The 25,922-nt window shown below is 39.5% G+C and overlaps 1 protein-coding gene across 1 annotated transcript in view; it reads left to right on the top strand.

The window, feature by feature from the left end:
- SH3D19 (SH3 domain containing 19) overlaps nucleotides 1–25,922 on the top strand; it is a 77,982-nt gene that overhangs the window by 17,242 nt on the left and 34,818 nt on the right. Inside the window, exons 2-3 of the mRNA XM_084262935.1 lie at nucleotides 1,716–1,755; nucleotides 21,786–21,826. Coding sequence (XP_084119061.1) covers nucleotides 1,716–1,755; nucleotides 21,786–21,826 — 81 coding nt within the window. The remainder of the gene's footprint in view (nucleotides 1–1,715; nucleotides 1,756–21,785; nucleotides 21,827–25,922) is intronic.

Genomic DNA, 25,922 nt, shown 5'->3' with positions numbered 1-25,922 from the left:
TCCTTCCTTCTCACTGCTTTATTCACACAGTCTTTTTAGAACTGGGCTGGTTTTGTCCGAATTGTGTTATGTTGTGGTGGCTGTGTACATGACAGGGAGCACTCCTAACCAGCAACAGATGCCAAGCAGGTTTCAGTAGGAAGTCCTGCCTTGTTTTTTTCTCAGTGCTCACAGGTAAGGTTACATAAACAAATGATGAAGATGGAAGGAGCCTTTCTCTCTCTGTTTCAACACCTGTTGCTGCAGCTCTGGTTTGAGCCATACCATGCTGTTGCTAGTTTACAGAGTAGCACACGATGTGATGAAATGGAAATCACTGTGAGTCAGAAACGCAATAAATTATACAGTGTGTGGCTATGACAGCTCAATAGGAGCACCTATGAATGGAAAAAACATTAGTTCCTCCTTTGAGCACTGTTGACATGCAATAATTTTTTACCCCTTTCATGAAAACATAATCAAATGAGCACATAAAACTTGGAGAAGAAAATATTTCTTCAGTACATGAGATAAAACTGCACAACAAAATGCATGCTATTAAGACCAAATTTTACTTCAGATGCAGAGCTTTAAGGTTAAAACTGCAGTCTGTGAGTACGAACATTTTTTTAGGAAGACTCTTATTCTTCTGTATAGGGAAGCTTTTCAGTAAAGTGTTTACTAACATGGGAAAAATACCTTTATGTTTGAAATACACACAGATGGGATCAGAAGCAAAATTACCATGGTCAGTGGAGATGATGTATAGCTGTAAGAAAATCCTTCTAATTGCATAGTGGATCTTTCTGTAATAAATTACTACCCCATCACCCCCAATTTTCGAATATGTGTGGTTTAGGAGGATGCAAATCTCAATTGCTTCTTTCAGGTACTTCAAAAGTCACGTGGTAAGAGATATTCTGGATTTACAATATAATTAATAATGTGTGAATTCTCATAACACAATGCAGTGGTTATTTTGTAATTCTTATGTGATAATCATAACTCTTAGAAGTATTTTACAGTTTATTTGCACATTGGAGATTTCGAAAATAAATCATTTTAGAAATATATCTAGAGATGGCTTTAGCAATTGATAAATTGTTCAGCAAAAGAAATTAATCTGAGTTGATATGATTGTATTGTGCTAATTTTTATTTGCAGGTCAATCTCATTAATGCAAGCAAACTACTAGAAATACATGATAAACAATGCCCTTTCTAAAAATGCAGGAAAATTCAGTATCTAGAACACCCAGAAGTTGAAGAGTTAATGGTGGGGCTGCACTGGATTCAGAGTATATGCAGATGTTGCTGCAACCAACTGCTGATTTTTCTCCCATCCTGTCAGGGAACTCTGCCAGCTGTGATTCATGGAATGATTTTTTTGCGCTGAGTAATCTGTGGGTTTTCTTTTTTCCTCTTCCCTCTCCCTTATTTTTTACTCTAAACTAAAGTCTTATTCATTTCAGCTAAAGGGAGGGGAAGCTTCCAAAGCATTAATACAAAACAACAAATACACTGTGTTTTGAGTGGAGGACTTTTAACAAATGTTAAACTTAGAGGAATTTTACTTGGTCTCAGGCAGAGTAGTCCAGTGAAGAAAAACAGTTTTGTAACAGCATCAGCTTTTGGGTTTGCTAGTCGTACAATGTCACAGTTCTTTTAAGACTTCTGTACTAGTATTGCTAAAGAACATCCAACTTTTGTGCTGATATTATGCCTCCTTTCTCACAGATCGCTCTGAAAGAAATAAACCAGACTGCCGCTCTTTAGGGTAAGAACCATATTTATGTATTTATTCTTCCCTTCTTTTCCTTTTTTTTTTTTTCTTAATTTTTTCCTTTTATGGGATGAACTAGGAAATTAGCCAGAAAAATAAAAATGCCATTCTTCTACTTCTCTGTTTTGGTAACAGTAACGAAATACCGAAATAACTTTGTGTTAAAAGTAATTGTTTTATATTCCTTATGGTCAAAGTTTACACTGCAATTGTGTGCACTTAAAATCCAAAGGCTTGTTTATGTATCATGTGCAGGGTTGTTTGGTAAAACTGTGGTTTAAGACAAGAAGCCCTCATGACTTTTGCTTCTTTGAACTGTTTGCTTCTGTAGCAAGGAAAAGTATTCTTGGTTCTGTCAAGAATAGCAACACTTTTATTTATTCCATTAACTCTAATCCCATCATACCTAAGGCCTCAAAACTGAGAGAAGCAAATTAACGGGTATTAAACTAAACACACACAAACATTTTGTGATTGTTTAGAATTTCCATCAATAATTGCCATGAATTTATAAGCTATTGATTTGCAAGGCCACTTTTCCCCTTAAGATTCTGAATATCCTGTAGTTCTTTTCATTTAAAAAACACCCAACCTTTCTCTGTTGCTCTATTTCCAAACTCAGTTGTCCACTAGAGACCAAGATCTCACCCATATCTTGTGGTGGATAAGGGGATTTTAATGCAGTGAAGTGACAGAGCAGACCAGCTAACACTGCCCCACTCCTTTGTGAAAAGTCAATGCAAAGGATGCTCCTGGTGTCTAGCCTTCTGTCATGACATGTTTTTTTCATTTGATTTTTAAAGTGGGGGTTAGGGGTGTGTGTGTGTTTGTGTTACATTTTAACAGCTGCCCCACTGTGGTGTTATAGCTAGAAGAACAGAGGGAACTCTAGCTGCTTCTTGTATCAGGGTTGATGTATCTGCTATGTGATGGAGAAGATGCTTTTCTCTTCCCTCCCATATCTGCAGTAGCACTGTAGCTGTTTCCATCGGTATGTTTAAGTTGCGAGGGGATTGTTGCCTTTGTCCTTGATTACCTACTTAGCGCTTAAAACATCAATCACCCTATTTACCTTTTTTTGTTAAAAACACATTAACTTTTGTCTTAAAATGATGTAGTTAAAGTCTATATGTTTGAACATTTATTAGATCATGTCACATTGCAGTAATTTCAAATAAATCTAAGTCATTATCAAAAAGAAATTAGTATTATCAAAACATTTAATGTAAGATTGAAACAGCTTCAGTCTGTTCTCCTTTCTTCTGGCTGGTCCTTGCCACCAGTTTCTTTTTGCTCTGGAGTGTATTTCAGAAGTTCTAATTTGGAACAAGAAGCAAATTAAAACTTCAGATTTTTTTCCATGGAATTGGAATTTCAAATGCGGACCAGCCCTGATGATAAAATGCTGCCCAAAGTTATCTGGGTTACAGATTTCAAATTCTCTTTTGGAAAACACAGAGAAATTAACAGTGTGATGTAGGTTGCTCATCATGTTGAGAAAAATGCTGCTTTCCATAGTCTTTCGTTCCTGTCGGTAGTGCATGTGCTTTCTAACCTTACCTCTGCATCTTCTGCCCCCTTCTTCTTTGCTGGCCATCGTGTCAGGATAGTTTTGCTTTCCAGGATGAGCTATGAGGAAGAAAACTTGTTGTTTAAAGGGTAGTGTGGCTTTGTGCATGTCTTGCTGCTGCTTCTAGGCGAGAGCAGGAGCAGCCTGCCTTGCTTAGGTGATGTACCCTGCTAGTTGATACTGCTACACTCTGTGGTTCATCTCTCAGTGTAGTTGGAAGCATAATCCTGTGGTGACAAATTGCTGGGTGAGATTCTGATCCCCAGTCTGGCCATACCATGCCTGGGAAAAGACCTGCAGCCTCATGAAGACCAGAGCTCCTTGCTGTAAGAACTGAGGGAAAACTAAATAGTGAAGTATGCAATAAAGTGCAGAGCACACTTCTCTTGTAACATGGGCAGCATTTCAGAGCTATTTGAGTTCCAGTGGGGACAGTTTCATGGCTTAAGCCATTTTGTGTTGAGCTACTATGCTCACAGCACTTTCTTTTCTGTGAGTAGCTTACGACAAAGGAAAGAAAAAATATGATGGCTCAAAGGCATCTTGTTTGCTTTTTCCTTAAGCTAAATGTTGTAGGAAGCATCTCTTAAAAATGCAACCCACCATCCCCCTCATGATCTACAGTGGAACAAAAATTACCCTGATGGTTTTTATATTTGTACTCAAGGTCTAGTAGCAAGAATTTCTACACTGGAATTACTATAAAATCATGGAATGCTAGCTAACCAGATGAAGACATATGCAATGAGGCTTAAGAAAGATAGATACCCTGATGGTGCATAGGTAGTGGGTAGTAGATATATATATAGTATATAGTAGATGTTTCAGAGAGAGAGAGAGAAAAGTATAAGTTTATTGCATACAAAGCCTGGTGAGATCTTGCCCAGATATCTGGGTTCCACATTCACAATTGTGGAATACTGGGATAAGAAGAGACCAAAAAAAAAAATAATCATGAACACCACCACTGCTGACTCTTCCTCAGACTCTGTAAGGTTAAGTTAAGGTGAAGTTTTTGTTTGGAACACAATCAGCTTCATAAAAAGATCACATGGCAGTATGTCTTGTGATTCCAGGGGTCTAAAGCTTGTCCTTTGTCAGCACCTTGTTCTTAAATGTTTCTGTGTCTCTGCATTTCTACATCAGCTTGTGTCTGAGCCTTTGCAATGTTAGGGAGAAAGGGCTCATACACAATGGATCAGGAACAGTTTTAAAACATAGCTTGGACGTAATTCATTTGCAGTGAGAAACATAAAATTTGTTCTAGCTAGAACAGTATATAAATAGTCTTTAATATAGTTCCTTTTATTATAGGATGATGCCATTTAGATAATGCAAGGTGAAACATTTATAGCAGGATCAGGAACTCTGACAAATATTCTGATTTTGTTACTAGCCTATCAAATGTTTGGTATGTGAGAAGTGCTTCAGGGAAGTGCAGCATTCTGAGTGGAGTATTCCAGCGATACTGGATCTAGACTGACACTGGGAAGAAATTCGGGGAGCAAATGAACCAAAGATCATAAGTAATGATTTAAAAGAAGGAAAACAGATACTAGATAATGCTTACAAAATGTGCATTGATAGGATATCTTGCCTCTTATGGCAATTAGCAACCATCTGCCATGCAGTAGAGTTTAGATAAAGTTAGGAGTAGCAAAACCAGGCCTGTGGATAACTTTTTCACATACCACTCTGCGCTGATTTTTTGTTAAGAATCAGCACATTAGTAAGATCAAAACATATTCTCTGAATCCAAATAATACCCACGGCTGTGTTAAGTTTTTATCAAGAGACATTCAAATTTCATTACCTAATATGAAACATCTTTCAGTGGTTCTGTTGCAGACAGTATTAAAAAATATGCCTCTAGTAGCAACAGTGATCTGTAATTAACATTATTTCTTTATTTTACTCTCAGGTCGTGCACTGTGAGCTCTGATAACTTCAGGTCATGCATTGCTCTAACACAGGTCAATTAAGTCAAAAGAAGTAGACCCATTAGTATTATGCCTCTGTTTTCAAACTGAAAATTACATGATAGTAATAGAATAGATTTCAGGGGTCCCCATATTTGCAGCTAATCCCTGAACATGAGTAAAGCTTGTAGAAGGAACTGGATTAATTTCATTATGTTGCTTTTTTTTTTCCCTTTGTGGTAAGTGGTATGGATCAAAAAATCCTGAAAAACAATTTTGTAATGTGCTAGAATTCATTGTAGTTGCCTTGGCCTTGGAGATGAGACAATGAGGGTAGCTAAACACTGCAACAATTCATTGAGAAATTTAGTAACCTATCAGTGACTTGAAGTCAAGTAGAAGATTTTGATATTTAAAATCTAGAACTTTACTGTGAAAGCTTGCTCACAAAATGGGGAAGGGGGAGAAAGTAATTAGTTAATTTCTAGAAATAGATTCTAAGTTTTTCTGGCATATAGTCTGCCTGCTGAATGCAATGTGCTAAAGTTCTTTTACAGCTGGTTGTCTTCATTTGATTGAACTAAATTGAGCTTTTTTTTATTTAAAATATATCAAGTCAACAATACAAACAGATACAACCCTTCTTTTGTTCCTTCATAAAGAAGCACTTGAAGAGGCTGATCAAAGGGGCTACAGATCCCTTTAGTGAGGATCTGGTAAATCAAGCTATCATTTTTATGAATGGATTTTTTTGTCTTTGGTTTTAGTGGTTTTTATGTAGCAGATGCCATTGGTGAAAGCTTCTCTGCATTCCTATTTCCGCTGCTCTATCATGTTGATCTTCTGAAATTGAGTTTAACAAATATTACAAAAATGGCCTGACTATGTCTTAAGAATATGTTTTCCCAGAAAATATATGAAGCCCTGAAAGACACCTTTTAATTAACAGCTAAACCTTTAACAAAGCATGAAGGGATTCTTAAGGCACAGGCCTGAGAACGTGGTGGGATGTCCTCACTTTATAGTTAAACCCATGTGCTTTTCCAAATCAGTATGCCTTTGAGGTCTTGAGTAATAGTTACAGGTTTTTCTATATTGTAACCATTAGTGTCAGCCTGCGATCAGTCATTTAATAATTTCAGCTTTGCACATCTGAAGGGGAACATGAGAGTCCCTCCTTCCATTACAGAAATCTTGCTAGCTCCTAACTTCTGAAGCCTGGGGTTGAAGTTTAAAGCCTCTTACAAATTGCTGTTGACATCTGTGCACATAACAATTTGAGCTGTTTTGTCCGCTGCTGATTTTGTAAGTCGCTTAATAGATTCTTTTGTTTGTTTGCTTGTTTATTTTAGAAAAATTTCAAATCCATGGCACTGTATTGGAATTGAGTATTGGAAAGAGATGCTCTTGTAACCCTTCTGCTTCTGTGCTGTCCTTTAGTCAAATGGGCAGTTGGGAAAGACTTGTATGCTACTGCTGCTTCTGTACTGAGAAATCAGAGAATGGTGGGAAGGGACCTCTGCAGGTCATGTAGTCAGACATCTTGCTCATAGTGGGAAGATGCTAACACCACATTTAGCCAAGTCTTGAGACTCACAGAGATTGAGCCCACTTATTTTCAGTCCGTTCGAAGGCTGCTTGTCTGTCTCATACTAACTTGATTTCCAAGTGATAATGCTGTGGGACAGTGTCAGAAGAACTAGTCTAAATCTAGTTCTTCAGCTCAAACACTGGGCTGCTTAATATGCAGAAGGACCAGATTCATTCCCACAAGCGTCCTGAAATACAGTTTTTCATTGCTGTTGTTCAGAAGCTTTGCATTGTCCACTGGCAGTGCCTGCATTACCCTGCCAGTGCAGCTGTTCCACGCAGGAAAATTCCAAGTGTTTGCCCATCCAGCCAGTGTTCCAGGCTATAATACAGATCTGAAGTTTGAGACTTTGAACCTTGCTGGCCTTTCATCTGGAAGGGAAGGATTGTGAGTGGAAGAACAAATATTGGGGGATGATACTTGTTTTCTGTTACATTCTTGTCCTTCATATTCAGCTTTTAGAATTTCTAAGACAAGGGAATAGTGGGTTACCATCAGTCTAAACATACTTTTGGCATATGAGAAGAGGAAGGTCCTGCTTTTGTACACTCCCAATAGGTCAGAGGTTGTTGTAATAAAAAGTAGTTTTCTTACCAGACCCTTGGGGTACAGTTTCACAATTGCCCTGAGCTGAGCTAAGTCTGTGCTGCTCCAGAAGGAAGGATTTTATTCCCTCCTTTGGGCTATTATCAGTGCTCATGTGGTTAGTTGGATCAGAAGGGGAAAAAATAGCTTCACTTTGCAGATGAAGCAGGTTCAGCAGAGGGGAGCAGAGTGATTTCTTGCAAGTCACACAATAAATCAATGGCAGAGCTGGAAGCAGGGGCTGGGTGTTGTCATGTGGCTGCATTTTTTGTTTCCTTCCGAGAGCTAAATTTTGGGCTCAGTCACTTGGAGTGTGCTGCAAATTTAAGTGTGGATTTAAACTGGTGAAACCCAAGATTGGAATCTGCTTATGTATCTTTCCTTTGTTTATCATGCGTTTCTGGTCAGCAGCACGTGTTACCCACGTCAGAGGCATTCCTCTGGGGACTAGAATAAGCTGGAGCAATTTTGTGCAGCATATTTCTTTGACAGCTTCTTTGCCACAATAAATAACTATTTTTAATTTATTCTTTGCAATGTTAATTTTCCCTGCTCAATTTATACTTATCTGTAAGTGGGAAAAAAATCACAGGTAGATATAAATGGCAGATGGGTTCAGCTTAGTTGTTGGCAATTATGGATCGTGTGAGTATCTAGAGCCTGTTGCTGCGGGTGTTTGTTTTAGTGCTGCTAATTCATCACTGTTGTGTTGGGGATTTTTGGCTATTCATCTCACAGATAGCAGTAAAGAGTTATTGTGAAGGGCACATACTAGCCAGCCTTCCAGATTCCTTATTCCTAAACAGAGAAGAGGGATTTATTTTTATAAAAGAGCACTCTGTTCCTGGTTTCTGCAAAGGGAATTTTGAAGGACCGTTTGCTTTGGTGCCCTGAACAACTCCTTCCGTTGTCTGGGCTGCTCTCCAGTGCCTATGCTAATTCATAATGGAAAATAATGCTGAGAATGACATGGTTGTTGAAGGAATATAAAAAAAAAAAGAAAAGGTTCACCCTCCTTCTTCACAGTGCAAGAATTTCAGTTCTGTTTTGGGGCACTTGTGTATCTGAGCAAGTGTCACTGTCCCATCACTGTTTGACTTGGGGGTTGGACTAGATGACTTCTAAAGGTCCTTTCCAACCTTACGCATTCTATGATTCTGTGATCACCTTTCGGAGGACACTCCTGTAGAAGGTATTGAGGACCATCCAGGCACAAAGCCAGTCTTCTCGTGCGTGAAGAGAATTGTCTGGGACATAAACAACCACAATAGACCTTAGTTCTAGAAGAGGTGGTTACAGGAAGCACACAATTACACATTGCATTTTTTTTAGCCACTGCTTTCCTTCTTAAGGTAATTTTGAGAAGATTTCACTTTTCCCCTATAAAATTACAATAATTCTCTTTAAAGCCACCATGCAGCTTTGTCTTTTAACTGTGCTCTGAGATGGATGGAAGCTACATGGAGAACAGGAAATCTCTGTTTATGAGGGACACATGGGCCAAATTAATCAAGCATGGATATAATTCTACTTCTTTATGATCGTTCTTTTTTTTCCTTAAGACATTTCAATGACGAATAGCACATGAAATTAATCTGGTGGATGGGAAAGAGGGCTGGAAAAGAAATATTTCCAAAGGTATTTGCAATAGTCTCAAAGAAAACAGGAGAAGGAGTTGCTAGGGGAAGCCTATGGGACATGTGTCAGGGCTGAGGAGGCAGACTCAGCAGGTTGTAATCTTCCAGCTCAGAAGCAGCAGTAGTTCTGTACTCTCTGGAAGATTTCTGTTGATATTTTAAGTGTCAGAGCTGATGCTTGAGCTTTGTTTTATTTCCCTAAAGATTCATGTAGGTTTCTATCTAGGATCAGGTCTGTATCTACATTTTCCTTCACCTCTGGAATTTGAGTGGGAGAGCTCAGTTTGCAGTAATATTGTGTTGGTTTCCATGGCCTCTTACTCTCTTGTGCACCAGACAGAAAAGATTGTTTTACTTCTTCCTTTTGTTTTTTTTTTTCCCTTTTTTGGTCTGTTTTTTGGTACTGCTCACCTACTTTATAATTTCATTTTAAGATATTTTTTGTTGTCTGCAGATCATTCTAGTATAGGTAATTAGTTACTTCGAGTACCATCTGATTTGACAGGTTGATCATTGAAATGATTGATTAAGTACTCTTTCAAAGCATGTTACAGTTGCATCTTCACTACATCATGGTGGGGAAATATTCCTTGTGAGGCTTGTCATGTTCATAGTCTCTTCCTTCTTGCTGTATTTCTGTCTAATGCTTGCTGTGCAGTTTGCACAGATGTACTTTAGGCTCTGATCTTGTCGTTTGTGAGACACAGCTTTTCTGATTTTGCCACAAAATGAATCTTTTCAAAAGCAGTATTTTTCTCAGTGCAATTTATCACCATTTGAATTTAGGCAATGTTTACATACAGGATTTGTGACAAACCACAGGCTCAACTGAGCTCTCAGTGTAGAAAAGCATGAGCTGCTTTTGCATCTTATTCCAACTACCTCAGCTTCAGGAAGAGAAGTAAAGCTCAGCAGCACAAAAAGTTGTGTTGCCTGTTTCTGTGGAGGTCATGGGCAGGTCCCTTGCTACAGAGGATGGAAATTACACCACACGATCCTAAATGTCGAAAGTATCCATTAAGTATGCGTTGCCACGTGTTAATCTTGGGAGAGTTGTTACCAGAGGTTTGTCATCTGTTCTGTGTATAGTGGACATTCCCATCTCTTCATGTTTGAGGCAAAGGTTGACTTCTAATTAAAGAGAATGTCCAAATCGTAATCATAGTGTTCCAACCACAAACAATTACTGCTTTGATCTTCAACAAATATCTACTTCAAGCAAAAAAAGTACATCAGTGACCTCATATTAAGCAATATTTTTGCTTGGAATAAATGCTTAGTGGAAAGAAATAGCTTTGATTTTACTAGTACAATTCTTCTGTTCTGTGTCGTCTGGACTTTGACTTCCCCATCCCCTCACACACTGTCATCCAGTATTAATACAGTACTAGCTGAAACAGCCCTGATAGCATTTGATGATTGGACCAGTTCAGGAAGTTTCTCCTCTCCAAAGAACACAATTTTTTTTGGGCAGCTGTTTTTAACCCATCGTGTTACTTTATTACCTTGTTTCCACTGCTCCTCTAAAATACTAGGTCCATGAATAGCTAAAAGCACTCCTGGTGGGTGAAGGTTGGGCAGCTGAGAAGGCAGAGGACAGTACGATGGGACAGGTATAGGAATGACAGCTGCAGGAGAGGCTTTCTTACTACATGTTACTGGTTTGGATATAAGATTGTTTGCATTACTACCTGAGCTGTCTTCTTCCTTCTGAGGCTGTTGACAAGGAAATGTATTGCGTTAAATGAACATTTTACAGTGTGAACAGACTACCAATGCTTTCTGTTAATGACAGCATTTTTTTTTCCATCTAGGACAGATCTCACACAGTTCTCTCTATTTCATTTAATTACTGTTCCCATAGTGTCTTTTGTAGGTTTTTTAAATGAAGTCTGTTAGTATTTGAATTGACAAAACGTGCTGCTTCGTGCAGTAACTGCGCTGCTGCAGCTGATAAACAACTATTTTGCTGCTTGGATTAATACAGATGTACTTGAATGGTGATATAAAACAAAATCATTAATTCTCTTGGAGGGTGTGAAATAGAAACAGTCAAGATTATTTTCACATTAAAAAACCCAGGATTTTCATATGTCTTAAAAAAATAAACAACCTAAGATTTATCCTTTTATCTTAAGATTTTTCCTATTAGAACAACTGAAGTAACTGGAAAAAATGGTGAAGCTTCAGACAGACAACCTCTTTCCATCCTTAAAGACAACTAAGGGTGTAAAAATGCTCTTTGGGGAACGGACTGAAAGTCCACCTATTCCAGTATTTTTACTCTGTCTTTGCTTATATGTTAATCAGAAGCTTAAGGATAAAACAAGTATGCACTGGAAAATATCTATGCATTCTGTCAGCATCCAAATTTGTGTGTCTGGAGGCCTCTGAGAGAGGTGGTGCTTTGTATTTAATAGCCCTCAATTGGTCGTCTTTAGGTTTTTTTGAATTTGTATACACTCTTAGCACCCACAGTGTTTTGTGGCAAGCAGTGCCGCAGCTTTACCTCATATTTCATGCTGAAAAGTCTCTTGACTTTTTTGAACTTGATGTCTGCTAGTTTTATAGAGTGCTTTCTATGTTCTGTGGTATAACAGACTGAGCTTCCTTTCCCTATAGCTTTGCTGCTTCTTGCTAAAGTTAAAATGCCGTTGTTCTAGGTTTAAGTAGATCGTGTTAATCAATTAGGCAGTCTGAAGGAAAAGGTCAGTATTACTTTTGGAGTCCCAAGTGGAGAAGGGGATAAGGTTGTTGGAAGACTTTACACACTGCGAAGTTAAGGGCAACACTGAGACTGCAGGTTAGAGAAAACACCTGTTACGTCTTCTGAATCCAGAGCCTTTAAGCTGCGCTGAAGATTTAAAAAAAAACCACTTTTTTTTTTCCTAATCCTGTTATTGTAAAGTTTCGGGATCAAGGGTAAGAGGTCAGAGATGAAGTGACTGGTAAGAGGAAAGGGTAACCCTGTTCCTTCTGTTCTTTCAGCTGTTCAGGAACGCTGAACCGGATACTTTCTGGCTCTTCTTTTCCTCTGCCTAATTCGTCTGAGGGCATATGGTGCATTGATTGAAGAGTATGGAGGAGCGTATGAAAGAGCTGTGATTGGGGGATTCTTACATACAGGCTAGGGAGGGGCATTGATTGCTGTGGCCATGCTGTTTTGGCAAGGCATTTCTTATGACTCTTGCTCCAGAAAGGTTGATCTGTTCTACGAGGTGTTTGTTTCTGAAGCTAAATTTAGTTGAGGGGGGAAAGGTGATGATAGTGATTATTTCTTCCAAGCTATAATCATCCATTAGAAGCTGCAATATTTACTGATTTGCCATATAATTTGAGGTCCATGATGTCGTAAGACAGCCAGGGTATATGATTGAGGGTGGAGGAAGTTGTTCTTGTCTTGTAGTCCATTTGCATGGTGACTTGCTCCAAGATGAGATCTATTTCACCGGAGAAGTGTCCTCAGTGGGCAAATCCCTTCTCTCAGTTGTTGAGGTATGTATTTTGAGTGCTCTTACAACAAATTCACTGCTGTGCTCACCGATCAGAGTTTGCAGTGTGTTTGGTGTAGATGCAGGTTTTGGAGGTGTAGATGTGATTTTAAAAAATCTGGCTGTGATGGTTGATGCTGTTTCACCCATAGAAGAGATTTTGCATATGTAAAATCTTGGCTGTTTTTCCCCAAATTGGACTAATAAAAAAGATATTAGTTACCTATGTGCTGTACCTTACCTACATCCTCGTAGAATCAGAATTACAGGACTTGAAAAATAGTCTTTGCTGAGTATCATTTGGGAATGGTTCAACTGAATCTCAAGAGCTGCTGGAACTTTCTGAATAAATAAAAATGACTGCAGTTTAAAGTCATATTTAAACTCAGAGGTAAACATTGTAGACCTAGAGATGTATGTATGTTTTGTTGTTATGTAGTGTGAGTTTCTGAGGAATCATTTTCTGTATTTCATAATCAAAGGCTGTCAGTATCTGTGGCACAGAAGAAAAAGAAGCCTTTCAGTGTTTTTGAAGGAAGAGCAAAGGAAGAGCGTATAAACAAACATGCCGTTTCTCTGACTGAGCTGCACACAGGGTACTTGCTGGAAAGACAGGTCTGGTGAAGGGTGTGGTTCTGAGATTTTATTTTACCATTTCTGTGCACTGTGCATTCTTTAAAGGCCAGCGTTACAAGTTCATGGACCTTATATACTGTAGGGTGTAACTGGGTGAGTCAGCAGTCCATTGGAACAAGATGCGATTGCACATGAAGATAGTTTTACTTTTGTGAGGCTTTAGCATGCTGCTTGTTAAATGATTTGGTTTATTTAGAATTTTAAATTGTCAGTTTGAAGCCAGTATGTCTTTTTATATGGATACCTTGTAATATTCTTACACATGTTTTTTGGCTGTGGGTTGGCATGTATAGTGTAGAAAGTATTTTTCTTTCTTGTTTTTAAGTGTTAAGACTTCATTATATTTGATGCACATTTATTAATACATCTATTTTATAGGCTGTCCATGCACAACAAATGTCTGTAACTAAAACATCTGTAACTGAAACAATAAGGAAATTTCTTTTGTTTCTTCACTCAGATAAAACTTAAGCTCCAACACATCTATGCTACTTGTTTGACTTGGACAGCCCAGGAAAAAGTTGAATTAGGCCAAATGGGTGTGAAAATCCAATGGGATGGGACTTGTCAAAGAATTTAGCATTGGCCGTTGTACTTTGAAATTCTCAAATATGCTCAGCTGACTTTTTGGCAATGAGGTCACACCAGTATCAAACACCTATTGTAATCCCACTTCTGTATCTGTGGTTGAAATGTATGTTTTGGGTGCTTCTCAAATGGTTGGCTTTTATATTACAGAACTAGAGTCATGTGCTGGTGATCTCTGACTTGTCAGGATCCAGATACTGTCTTAACTGCTAACATAGAAGCTCTTTGGTACTCTCCCTTGGAAGTGAGACTCAATTATCCATCTGCTGGAGGCCTTAAAATGCCTCAGGATTCCCTAGGAACTCCTTCCTCATACATGCACAAATTTCCACCTCAAAGGATGCTCAATAGTTGAAGCAAATGGGCCTAGGGACACTAGGCCAGGTTGCCCAAAGCCCCATTCAACCTGGCCTTGAACACTGCCAGGGAGGGGGCAGCTACAGCTTCTCTGGGCTGCCTGTGCCAGTGTCTCACAACTCTAAGAGTAAAGACTTTCTTCTCAGTATCTAATCTAAATCTGCCCCCCTCTTAGTTTAAACCCATTGCCCCTTGTCCTATCACTACATTCCCTGATAAGTAGTCCCTCTTCAGCTTTCTTGTAGGTCCCCTTCAGGTACTGGAAGGCTCCCCAGAGCCTTCTCTAGGGTGAACAAGCCCAACTCTCTCAGGCTGTCCTCATAGGAGAGGTGCTTCAGCCCCTTGGTTTCTTCTTGGCCCTCTAGCAGCTCCATGTCCTTATATGGGGGGACCCAGACCAGAGTGCTGTATTCCACATAGAGTCTCAGGAGAGCAGAGTAGAGGGAGGAGAATCACCTCCCTTGACTGCTGGCCACACTTCTTTTAATGCAGCCAGTCATATGGTTGGCTTTCTGGGCTGCAAGTTGCACATTGCCAGGACACGTTGACCTTATCATCCACCAACACCCGCAAGTCCTTCTCCTAAGGGCTGCTCTCCCTCCTCCTTCCCCATCCGCTTCTTTGCTCTTTGCTGATCATGTAACTAGTTTAGTAGGGATTAGAGATAGTGTTGTGAAGCTACATGTTTTGTTAGTAAGCGCTGTTGATGCTCCTAATCATATAATGACATTCACATATCACTCTCCCCCTTAACAAAACTGTAAACATAACATTAACACTCTACATAGATGTTCTATGAAGTACACAGACTGTTTGAAGAAAATCTAGTATCGATACTTTATGATAGTTAAAGCCCTGTAAAGGTGTCTTGAATCATGTGGGTCCAGATCAACAGGATTTCTTTATGCCTTTGTCCTGCTTGTTCTTCATGATTAAACCAAATTTTATTCATCTGTCATGCAGTTTACAGCCAGGTTATTTTATCTGAAAGACCTGTTTCTTCCCTTCAGTTTTTGGACCCTTACTGTTGTGTCTGAGTTTATTGCTGGCTTGCCCCAAATATCCTGTCGCTATCACTGTGGCAGTTCTGTGATACTTGTATTTACACGTACAGTGCTACACTGATATTATGTTATTATTAAAATTAAAGTGGTTTCTACTGCTAGAAATATTTACTACCAAGGTTAAATTGCCATCAAAGCATAAACAGTATTTATTAATTTTAATCAAAACCTAATAGCAGGCTTATCACAACAGTGAGTGAAGATATGTTGATAGATGGCACAGAGGAAAATCTTAGCTGTTACAGGAGGGCCGAACACTTCAGTAAGTATAGCCTGACATTCTTGTAATGTACATTTTATTGGGAACTGGAAGCAGTAAATGTACACCTAGACTAAGAATAACTTGAATTATGCTTTTCTGGAGTGAGCATGTTCGTATAGTCATCTAGAGGGACAAGGTACAGTCCAACTCAGGTTATTGTCTGAAAGAAAATGCTAGAGGAAATCTATCCAGCATAGTTGTAGCTCTGGATCAGGAAAGAGTTAATTCAGGCTACTCACAAGCTGGGTGACTCAGATTCAGAAAAATCTGGGAGGTGTTTCAGCTTCAAGCTGGACATCACATCATTAAGTGGGGATGCTGTTGCAACCTCATGACTTTAGTTTGCTGTGAGAATTGGTATGTGAAATGTTATCATCTGCTGCCATGATCTGCTTTGACTTCCTGCCTGTGTTCTGCCTTAAAATTGAAGGTTCAGTTGCTAAAATATGATGCCTGAATATGACAGTGACAAGCACATGAATATGTAATAAGTGGTTAAAGAAACAGCTAGGGAGCAATTCCTGAAAGGGTTTCCCTATGCTGATCAACGTGAGCTGTTTTAATTAGCTGAGCAGCTGGATTTTAGCTGGTTCTTAACTGCATCCTTGCTTGTCCAGACAGTGGGAATTCACAGTTGTGGATTCATTAAGTAGTGCAGAAGGAGACATCCTCAGAATAGTGATGGGGATTGAATTGTCACCGGACTTAATTACTGATTCAGGATTACTTGCTTTTGGGGCTGGACCCAAGAGAGAATTAAAGCTGTACTGGGGTGAGTCTCATTTCCCAGGTGACCAGATCTGTAGTTGAGCATGTGATTTCTTAGGTGACTGGATCTTTATTAGCCTTCTGTACCCGCAGGGCCATGACATTACCCCATGATTTAGCAGCAAATGTGAAAGTAAGTGCATCTTCATTTTACAGAGATACCACTGTGGTGCCAGACTGCTGCCAGCTGCTGTATTCTGGTGCTTGTCTGATCAACCAGTGAGACAGTCTGGATGACCAGCACCAACAGGGGGAAAAAAAAAGAGTAGATCAACTGATTCTGAAGGGTGAGAAGGACAGCTGACCCAAGGCATAGTCAGCATTTGGTGATTTGCTGTTGGATTAGCTGCAGACTCATAGACATCAGGTTTGTTTTTTTGAGTAGAAGTTGAGCTGCTTGCCCCAAGGACAGCTTCTGGCTTCCCCAGTTGTCCGCTTCCACTGCTTCTCTAGTGTCATCCTGGTGCTTGTGTGCTCTGCAGCCAGCTGGAGCAGTTGGCCTGTCAGGCTGAAAACTAACCGGGATGTTTGGGATGAGATTGTTTGCAAATCCCATGGCTCATCCAGCAGACTTGTGACCAACTCAGCAGCAGCACAAGAGCTGGCGGGAATGGTGAGCATGGGCAAGGTAGGACTACTGGCTGCGTAGTCTCTGCTTCTCTTGAGCTAATGGGGAAATAATGTCTTCTAATAAGTTTTTAAAATACTTTTAAAATGTTATACTGTAGTACACTGGCTGTTGCAAAGATAGCATGATTTCTAAAGTAGCTGAGAGGAATATATGGTGCCTTTTATTAAACTAGTGTTTTGCCTCACAGTAATTTCAACATCAGCTATTTAAAAATTCTTGGTTCACATTACAGGAAGTCACAAGACATTAAAAATAGCGACATTTCAACTGTTTTTACTCATGTGTTCTAGAATGTGTGTAAAACAGGGTCAATAACCATCACAATTTAAAATATGTTATAGACTTTTACACAGGTGTGTAATCCTGAGGATTAGTACTTTGAGAAAAGCTTTGTATAGCGTGATGTGAAGGATAAATCTGGAGACTTTGCAGCAGATGCTTTGGTATAGTCTTTTTTTTATTCTTTTTTTTTTTTTTTAGAAAGAGTGATCATTCTTTTTGAGTCTTTTTTTCCCCCTACCATCCTTGTGTATGTCTAGATTGATGTGTGAAAGAAGTGCAACCCGTTTTCCTGTAGAATGTTCATTATTATGTTAATTTTGCTAGTTTAGATAAAGAAACCAAAGGTTCTGATTCTAATAAAGGGAGCAGGTATTGTGGAAAATTGATCGATTCCTGCTGAGACTCTTATACAAGCCAATAGAGGACTGGTAGAAGTGGATGAAGGAGAGATGCTGAAACAGGGCTGTAGCTTGGGATATCTTTTTTTATCCCAATCAGTACCATAATCTTTAGGACAGGATAATGTAGATAGCCTGGTAGACCCCCCTAAGCAGCTACGGGGATGCTCACAGGTAGGAGGGAACAATCAAAAGCCAGTGCTAGCTGTGCTCTCCAGAGGCAGGTAGAGCCCAGCACTCATCTGCCAGCTGTTGGCAATGTGTCCATGAGGTGCCCTTGGCTGGAACCACAGCTGCTCATGAAACAGCTAGAAGACATGAGGGTGAAAAAGTAACCCAAAAACCTCCTGGTCTCTTTGCTTGGGTAATGTGTGAGTTAAGTGTTATCCTGCTCCAAGCACCCAAAAATCCTTTCCTGCTTGCTCAGAGATGCCTGTGTGATCTGAGCTTTATTCCACTTGAACAGCACCTCCACTTGTCTGCTGTGTGGGACTGTTCAGGTGGCACTCACACAATTGCTGTGTTGAGTCAGGAGTCACGCTGCAGGAGTGGGCCTTTGAGAAACACTGCAGCTACACTGAAGTTCAAAGGGAGACACAGCTTAGTGCAAGTAGGAGTGTCAGAGCAGAGGCCCTGTTGAGGGAGAGGCCGTGTAAGTCATCGTACACAGTGAGTGCACTTACCCCACTAAGCAGTTTACAGCTCTTTGCCCAGTCTAGTTTATGGCAATTTTATTTCCCCAATACAAAACATGCTTTCCAAGTGCTTATATTTAGAAATCTTGTCCTTGAAACTGGAAATAAAGCCTGCCAGGAAGAGCAAGTAGGTGTTGAACAACTTCAAACACACCACTCCAGGTTCTTTATCTTTCAGAAATGGTGACCCATGGGACCCTTTTCATATTACTGTTGACTTAAAGTCCCAACCGCTTTCAGCATAGCAGGTAGAGGAGCCTACAAATCCCCTCTGAGCCTGTTGAGTGGGTTTGTTTGGGTGGGGAGAGGGCCTGACAGAGGTGGGTTAGTTTCCTCTTTTGAGGGGCAGTTAGGTAAAGCTCAACAAAACTGCTGCCACAGCTAGAAATTAAACAAAGTTTGAGCTTTAGATTACTAATGAGGGAGGTCTAGGATAAATGTGCATGTATGTCAGAGGAATTGCTCAGGTTGTCCAGTCCTGCATGCCAAATCATATCAGGGATGGATGAATAGTTTTCATCTTTACTTCTTCTGTATTAGGTGTAGCTGTGGTGGTGTTGGAGCTAATGTTTATCAGAGTCTTCAATGCTTTGAAACTTCCTGTTGTCTGCACTGTTTTCTTCCAGCAGCCCGAGTCTGGACTTTGCTTACATACATTGCAGGATGACACAGGAGCTGCTGTCCCCCAGCCCCAGGGGCTAGTTATTGTCATGCTGCCCCCTCAGGTGTTCTGATATAACTGTCCGGGAAGTCTCAGTGGAACCAGAATCAGAGATCTCATGTGGATTTAACTTCTTCCCTCTTCGTCTTTCGTTGACCTGTGCATTTGTGGGGATTTTGTGTGTGCTCTGGTTCATGGCTGTGCCTTATGGACAGGAGAACAAGGCGGGAAAGAGGCAGGGACTCCATACAGTAGAATAATTGCTGCAGATCCTACCTCATCAAATAGGAGTATTAAACTGGATTTGGTTACATTTGTTATTTGGATAGCTTAAGAAAAAATGTGTCATTAACTGTGGAGCAGAGGATGGTATTGGTAGCCTTATCACTTCTTTCTTTGTAAGACAGGGCGAGATACCAGAAATTACTGTCTGTGGAACAGGGAGGGGTTAGCTCAGCATAAGGTATGGGCAAAATTTCTATCTGCCCCAAGAACAGCATATTATTTAAATCACTGGGGCTTAGTGTGTAACAAAGTTATGGAATTTGCAGTTCCTTTACAGGACTTCATAGGAAAAAAAAATTCTACATCCACTCTCATTTCCATGTTTCTAAAGGGTTTAAATAATTCTAACCGAAATGAGAAGCAGACTCTCCAGGGGGTAGGAATTGTATTTCTTTGCCAAAAGGTTGTTGATGGGTGACCTGTTAATGGTAAGTGGAAAAGAAAAGCTATCTGTAAAACAGCTTGTTTTGCCTGTGAGCTCATAAATTTTCTAACAGAACTGTGTTGTCCTGGGTTCTAAATTACACGCATAGGTGCATACCTGAACTGCCTTGCTCTTAATATATCCATACTTCAACTTCACTAGATTGGTTTCTCAAAAGGTTTTGCTTCTTTTTTCTTTGCACTTTGTTTGCAAAATCTTTTCTATACCTTTTTCATCTTCACTTTGCATGGAAAACTTGAACTTTTCCTCACATGATCACTTCTATGATTACTAGCCAAAAAATCTGCTCTTATCTGAAAGTGCTCATCGGGTTCCTAGGCAAATTGCAATGGGTCAAAGTGCTCTTGCCACAGAAGAACTTAACTTGTTCTTTTTGGTTGTTACTGATACTTGAATATGCATACTTTAAAGATTTCCTAATTTCCTGCTATAAAACTTAGCTACATCTTGAATTTGGAGTATAGAAAGTTTTGGCTAATCCAGAAGATTTCAGATTCGTGCTACCAGACTTCATTCTCCTTCCTGTCCAATACTAAATATGATTAAAATAAAACCCTAAAGATTGTAGTCATTCACAGCAATGAAAGCAGAAGAATAAAGCTTTGAAAATGAGCATCCAAAAGAAAGAGACTTGAGTTACAAGGAATGAAAAAAGGAGTCTGGGGTACAGCTGGAAGGAACATACAACTAAAAGTGTTTCTTACAGGGTGTATTATGATGGGGCGTTTTGAAGGAAAATCAGAATCCTTTTCTGCTGAGAATGCACAATGAAATATGACCGACAGAAATGTTTTCTAATGCAGCTTTGCTAGCTGTGTGGATAGGGGCCAAGCCACATCTGAACTGTTCTGAAACCAGACAAATAGGCATTGTTTATTCTAGACTAGACAAACTATTTCAGGAAAGTCAGAGCAACATTCATTTCTAGTCTTAATTAGTTTTCAGAATGGCTGTAGAGGGAGGACATTTTTCATCCATGTTCTTTTTGACTGTCCTTTCTTTTCTCCTTCAAATCCCCCTATTCTTTGTCTCACTGCAGTAGCTGCAGCCATCAGCAATGGCAGTGGAAGCCCACACCGAGCTGAAGTGAGCCCTGACAGGGTTTGCGTGCTGCACGCCTGCTTTGGGCAGAGTGAGAGCAGTGTTAAGATGCTAATGCCTTCCCTGTGCTGACATTCCTGCCGTTACACTGCTGATGAAAGCTGTGGTGGAAGGTTTCTGGAAAAGGCTGCATTAGTATACATTTCTGCTGTAATTAGGATATCGTATTAATTTGAATCAGATATACTCTATTTTCAACCTGTAAAAAGACTATTCAGCACTTCCAGGGGCTTCTTACCAAGAAGTATTCTTTGTCTGTTCTGTTAAAAAAACCCCACAAACAAAAAAACCCCAAAAAGTCTTTTTCTGAAATAGTTGTGTGTTGTTTTGTGGTGTTCATTTTTTAATCTCCTTTGTAGCTTTGCACAAGTGGTAGGTTATTAATACCATGTTTTTCAAGTTACCAACACTTTTTGAAAATTATAATCCCAAACTAGTTTTGATTTTATTTGCAAAAACAGTAAGAACTGCTATAGCTGTTAAATAAGACCTTCAGAGGAGAAGCATCAGAAACCTTAGTCTTCCCAAGGCAACAGATGACTTGGCAAAAGGAAACATTTTTCTGTCCTTGTGTATCAACAAATATTTGGTCATCATGTCTTCCTGCCTCACCCCACCCACTAAGTTATTACTGGAAAATGCAATCTCAACTGAAAGGGAAGATAATTTGTTAAGCATTTGTTAAAAATATTTAGCAAAGGCATTGTAGGTTTTTCCTCAGCTGTGTAAGATTTATTTATGAGAAAGTTAAGTCATTAAACGCTTATAATCTGAGAGGATGCACGCCCACATGGACTATTCTCCAAATTTTCCTGTCAGATGAGATGGAATGTGAACTTCAACACAGAATCGAGAGAAAAAATATTCTAAAAATTGGCTTTCTATCTTCGCAGAGTTTTGCAGCTAAGCTGTAACCTGGATTTCATTAGAAGGGGCTGGGTGTGGTTTAACAACCTAGCTGGGAAATGCCCTTTACAGTATTCTGCATGATGGTACTTTTTTTTTTTTTCTTTGAGACATTAACCACATTGTAATAATTCATTTTTTTCTTCATTAAGCCAAGGACCCTTGTCATCCATAAGAGCAGCGATCAAGAGATGTAAGTTGACTTTTCCTGTTTTTTGAGAATCGTAATATTGTAAGATTGCTACATCTTTGTTTTTAGTAACTGATCATATGTGAAAACAAAGTAGCTACACGGCTTTTGGGGGGGCTGTTCTTTCTCACTCTTTTGCTTCACATTAGACAATATTTTTGCTTTGCTGTCAGGCTGTTCCTTCTTGCCAGTTACTGATATTTTCTTACTAATGCCTTTATGCACAGAGGTGATCCATCTCCGAAGAACTTGGGTTAGACACACACAATTTTTAGTTCACTTGACAAAACAGAAGATTGTTCTATTTTAGTGGAAATCTGCAGCAACTGCTCATTGGCTATACTGGAGTCAGGATTAGACTCATGTATTGAGTTCATTTTGTAAAACAAAAAAATTGTTTATAAATCTTAAAGAAGAGTTTTGACTTTTCTTCCCTGATTTAATTGTTTAACTCCTCTTTCCCTTTCCCTGTTCATGATATTTCCAGGCAGAGAATTTCTTTAGGTGCATCTTCCAAACTATTTTATGCTGTTTCTTTCTTCAGCTTTTCATTTTCATTTCCTTTCTGTCCATTCTTTCAATTACATATTAATGGAACAAGCCTCAGGATTCTTCTATGGGGAGAACAAAATTACCATATGTAATACTGATTTGTTTCTCCTGGACCTATTAGTGAGGTGTTCATTAGTACGGACTGGCTTAGAGACAGTCAAAGGGGATCATGAAAGCTTTTATCAGAGCAAGTCTACATGATGCTGTAGTTAAAATGCAGCACTTTATCTGTGCTGTTGCTGCCATATTTAGGAAATGGGAAATAAGAGAGGGCCAGATCACAGAGAGCCTTCTTTGGTAGAGTTAAAAATTGATTCAGGCAGCCTAAGCCCCAGTAACTCATCTTTCCTTTCAGCCACCCTGACTATAACTCTGCATAGAAAGACAGTGTCATTTCAATTGTTTGACAGCTCAGTAGACTTCAGAAAACTGTGTCCAGCATGCTTGAAGAAAGTAAGCGTGTGAAGATGAGATGTCCTCAGTAGTAATTGTTTAACCTTAACCTGTCAAAAGTTACCCCTGTATTTTAAACAATGGTCTCAGGCCAGGACACACCACTAAATCCAGCTCCCACTGAAATGAGTGAAACTATTTCCATTGACGCCAGAGACAGCAACATGTGCAAGAATGCCAAAGAAAGTATAAAGCAAAGGGGAACGATGTTTTCATTCTCTTCTCCGCTCTTCAAGAGCAAAGTGGTGTTAGCAGGCTACAGAAGCAAGTCTCCTGCCCTAAAATGTTGGAAGAACCTGCAAGCTTGTTCCATTCTCATTCTGTCCTAAGCAAATATGTGAGTGAATGAAGGATGTGTAACAGCTTGTATGCACTCTGAGGCTGTGGCTTCCCATTTGGCAGTTTTGCAGCCATTTTTGGCAGTGAGTGTTGTTTGTTTTTCATTTTTATTTTGTTTTGCTTGGGGGCTTCCTAGGTTCTTTTGGCTCCCACTTTCTCCCAACCAGATCAATTCCGTTACCTCATTCTCTCCCCATCTGCACAAACATTTGGGCTGGCATAATGCAGGGAATGGTGCAGAGGCAGGAACGTAACAGCCCGAGGAAAAGGTGTGGGAAGGAGTGAAGTGCCTTCATAAATCATTACTGTCAAATTTGAGTGAAACTGCAGGCTTGCTCTAAGTGTGTAGTTACGCAGATTTTCTTCAGCAGCAATGCTGGCCCCTGTTGTGCCCAGAACTGTGATGAGGGCGTTTGACCTCACCAAGAGGTAGGAAGAGGAATCCCTGACACCCCCCAGGTGATTTCTAATCAGTTCCCTCGCTGAGGCTGCGCAAAGGAAAACTGCAGAGGGGAAGCAGAGGCAGGAATGGGAGGCCACAGTTGGGTGTGGCACATGCCTTCCCAAGTGCTGCTGGTGGTCTGAGCCCAAGGGGAGCAGGTTCAGGACAAAAGCTGTACAGAAAGTACTTATATTTTTATTTAACACTCTGAACTCACTTACAGTGGGGTCATACAAATACTCGTGTTCATTCAAGAGGAGACAAAAGTCCACGTCTAGAAGGAGAATGGGGCATCACCATCTCTTTTAGCTGTATTCAAGCATTAAATCAGCCCAGCTCTATCATCAGACAACCTAACATTTCCCTGAGATGCCTGGAAACAGAACTAGAAAAGGAGCAAGACCTCCCCCTTGTGCCAAGAATCAGTTCAGGAGAAAAGCTTTAACTCTTGCTTCAGAGATGCCTGAAAATTTCCACTTAGTTTGAACCTCTACTTCTTCATAAATACCCTGATCAGATCTTGAATGAATTCAGACTTTTTTTTCTGGTTTGGCTTGAGGATTACATGAACATTTCAGTCTTCCCAGAAGAAGGGTCTCCACAGCCTTGTAACACCTTTGGTGGTGTGTTGCAGAGACCACAAGCATGGCCTCTTACTTGGGGCCATTCTATCAGCTCTTCTGATTTAGTACTTTGTAGGCAAGCAATTGCCCGCTCTTGAGGCTATCTCTGAGATATTATAATGAATAACCTTTACTTGTAGGCAGCTCTACAGTGAGAAGAATCACTTCTCAGTCTAAAAGTGTACATATTTCACAGGATTTATGGTAGAAATGTCTACCCCTGTGTTGGAGAATTATTGAAAGAAGCTGTATTTTTCAATATAAGCACACATCGTTGTTGTGGAAAGTAATATTACTTTAAAACCTATTAATAATAGTTAATTAGAAGCAATGAAAATGGTTAATTGCGAGGGTCGTGTTTACTCACAGCTGCTGGAAAGGACAGTAGATAAAAATTATCAGCCAAATTTGGAGATTGATTTCCCAGAAGGCTTGGCCTATTTGAGGCTACAATTCCAATCTTTAATGCAAAATGAAACTTGCTTTTAAAACATTCTCCAATGACAAAACAGTTCAGTATTTCATACAGATTTGCTAATGGAAACATACAAATATTATTATGTAGTGTCTATACTGTGGAAGCACACATTGCTCACAAGAGGATGGTCTTGCTGAGTAGATCCCTGAAAGAACATTATAGCTGCTTTTAAACTGCTTTAAAAGATTGCTTGGAAGACTGTAAATTCTAGTCCAGCTCTCTTCCAAAGACTCAAAAGTGCATGTCAGACTTGTGTTGCCACTTGCTTGTCTCTAGTACCATGTTTTGTGGGTTTTGAGGTATAATGTTGGTTGTACTTGTACAGGTATCTCGATCTCATAGCTTAAAATACCCACTGCCCCATAATCTGTATGTGTTTCAAATACAAGTGGCATATTAAGTGCACTTGAAAAGTAGGACCCAGAGAAGAAAGAGTAGAGGAAAAACATTCTAAACATAAGTATACAGGACAAACTGAGTATCCTTTTCCACTGCATATTCAAAAATAATTTTATAAACCCCACTAAATAGTGTTTGTAAGAAATATGTATTAAAAATGAATCTGTAACTGATCTGTCCTCCATTAGTATTTCTATTAATCCTTTACTTGCCTAAATTCTATTATACTAGGTTAAATGCATTTAGATGCCTCATTTACACTAACAGAAATAAATAGTGACATTGCTATGGGTTGCTTTGGCTTTTTTTTTCCCCTTGAGACTAGTGAAATTAAAAGGTGAAAAGGTGGGGATTTGATGCACTCCAGTTTTACTCTCCCAACCCTTCTTTAACTGTAAGGTAAACTCTTCTACCTTTTACTTAAATACCACTAAGCATATGCTCCTGGAAATGTCAACAGTTCTCATCCTGAGCGTTTTGTTAGTGTTAAAGTTGAGAAGCCAAATATCTTCAGCTGTCAGTATGTAAACCAGCACAGAAATACAGTTCCACTGAGTCCCCTGATGGAAGAAAGGTTTTTTAAATCTTAAAGCTGTCATAATTTGAAATCTGGGGGAAGAATTAATAGCATGTTTTTTCAAGGCAATCCACAAATGGAATGAAGAATGGACTTAAAGGATCAGTAGACCACAAGGCCAGAAAAGTGGCCATGGTGGGGGTTTTTTGGGTTTGTTTTTTTTTGGGGGGTGTTAAATCAGGTGTGTGTCTTCTCTCACACACTTTTTAATTTAAAGTCATTCCTTTGAGATGTTA

Source organism: Gallinula chloropus (assembly GCF_964237585.1).
Source record: "Gallinula chloropus genome assembly, chromosome: 4".
Classification (NCBI taxonomy): domain Eukaryota; kingdom Metazoa; phylum Chordata; class Aves; order Gruiformes; family Rallidae; genus Gallinula; species Gallinula chloropus.
Note: the sequence above shows the minus strand (reverse complement) of the source record. Positions and strands in the feature narration are given on the sequence as shown.